We start from the raw sequence: 1,961 nt of genomic DNA on the forward strand, positions 1-1,961 counted from the left end.
TAATAATAATAATAATAATAATAATAATAATAATAATAATAATAATAATTTTTATCAGTGGCTGAAAATACCTTTGTTTTTTATTGTTGAATTCTCGTGGTATATATTGCTGAACTGGTTCACATGTCATTAATATTGCATTTGCACAGGTAATGTGCTTATATGCAATCGGATCGGAATTTGTTTAAATCTGTTTTACTATTATTGTTTTGTGGTTGCTATAGAAATTGTCTAGTATGGTTGAAGATTGGATATCTCAAGTAAATATAAGGCAGTGTCGGGACAGAGTTGGATGTGTAAAACTTGGAACTTGTTTTTGCCTGTACACTCGTCACAGGTTTAAAAGACTCATGCGTCCTTATCAGGTATGTAATGAAAATGTTCAAAATGGTACTTTAGCATTATATTTTGTATTTCCGTTCCATTCTTCTCCACTAATACCTGCTCCTGTTATATTATTCTTATCAAGGTTCTAGAGATGCTTCAGATGCCATTCGTTGAACGGCGTTTGCAGATTAAGTTACTGTCTCTTGGTCATATTGAGCCATTTTGTCCAAAGTAAACAACTATATTTTTTTTACTTAAAAATTGCTCTCCAAATAGGTTATCGGGATAGTTCTTTTAAATATCTTTTTTTATCAGGCTTTAGAACCTCCAAAGGTTGAAGCAATGAGTTCAGCAATATCCTTACTATATGAGGCACTGTATAGTTGTATTTCACTCTATCACTGATTTCAGAGTATGAGTTATTGTGATTGTTATTTTTTTATAAGTCTATATCTATTTGATTTACGTACAAGATAGTTGGTTTTGACTTTTGACCCAGCTTTAATAAATACTCCTCATTGTTAAATTGTAATGTGATTGAGATATTCACTTTCTATTTCTGTTTATTTTTGGTGAGTTTTTCTATACAGTTCTATGAGTTATGGGTTGAATTACATTCACATAGAATCTTAACCTGTTTCAAAAGTTGCTTATGGTTTTAATACATATACTTAGATGATTAATATATTATTAGTATAGTTTAATTGTATATGAATTTATTTATTATATTTTACTTGTGTCATGATTGATAAATAACAAATGTCCTATTATTTGGTTTGATAAATTTGATTGTGTATTGGCTAAGAAATAAGTAATGAATTGGTTGTTATTGATGGAACTGTAGACGGTGGAAATATCCAAGTTTTAGGGGAGGTTTTGTCAAAATTTTCTAAAAATTTTGAATAAAAGTTAATAGAAAAAATTGTAATTGGTGTTATATGTTGTTTCTAATTTTTTGTTTCGGTTTTTCTCATTTACAGGGGTGCTAAAATGGTGATAACATACTACCTAAAAGAATATTTTGATTCATAGAGACACTAATCTATGTTAGACTTTTAACTTTTGGTTGAATTTATGTAAGAAATATAACTTGTAGAACTAATCAATGTAGACATTAATGTTATTTTGTTTTAAAATAAATTTTAGTTAAATGAAGCATGTTTGAATTATATATTTTTTACATATTATATAAATGTTAACTTGTTCAGTAAAATAGTTAATATATTAATTAATTAAAAAATAATTTGGTAAATTATGTATTTAATTTGTATTAAAAAAATTATTACAAAATATTGTGCTTTTGAAACTAAAGAAAACAAAATGTTACAAAATCAAGTTATATTTTGTAACAAAATTTTGTGATAGGAAAAAATATATTGTCACCAAAAATATTTTGAAGATACAAATTTGTTATCATTTTTGTAACGAATTTTGATTTTGTATCAAAAAAATTTGTTACAAAATATTACTTTGAATTGTAACAGTTTCATTTTTTATTACAAAAACTTTTTTTAATGAGACACTGCAACAGCCCTTTTTTTATTACAAATTTCTTTTGTTTCAAAATTTCGATTTTTTGTAATAATTTTTTTGTTACAAATATTACTAATTAATAGATTTAGTTAAAATATATA

The 1,961-nt window shown here is 25.4% G+C and overlaps 1 protein-coding gene across 1 annotated transcript; it reads left to right on the forward strand.

Annotated features, from left to right (window-relative positions):
- On the forward strand, positions 120-1,434 carry LOC110264295 (DExH-box ATP-dependent RNA helicase DExH7, chloroplastic-like). The gene is made up of 3 exons (XM_021106091.1): positions 120-365; positions 470-558; positions 1,308-1,434. Exons 1-3 carry the CDS (start codon positions 237-239, stop codon positions 1,357-1,359), a joined length of 270 nt encoding a protein of 89 aa, XP_020961750.1. The 5' UTR covers positions 120-236; the 3' UTR covers positions 1,360-1,434.

Source organism: Arachis ipaensis, chromosome B07, assembly GCF_000816755.2.
Source record: "Arachis ipaensis cultivar K30076 chromosome B07, Araip1.1, whole genome shotgun sequence".
NCBI lineage: Eukaryota > Viridiplantae > Streptophyta > Magnoliopsida > Fabales > Fabaceae > Arachis > Arachis ipaensis.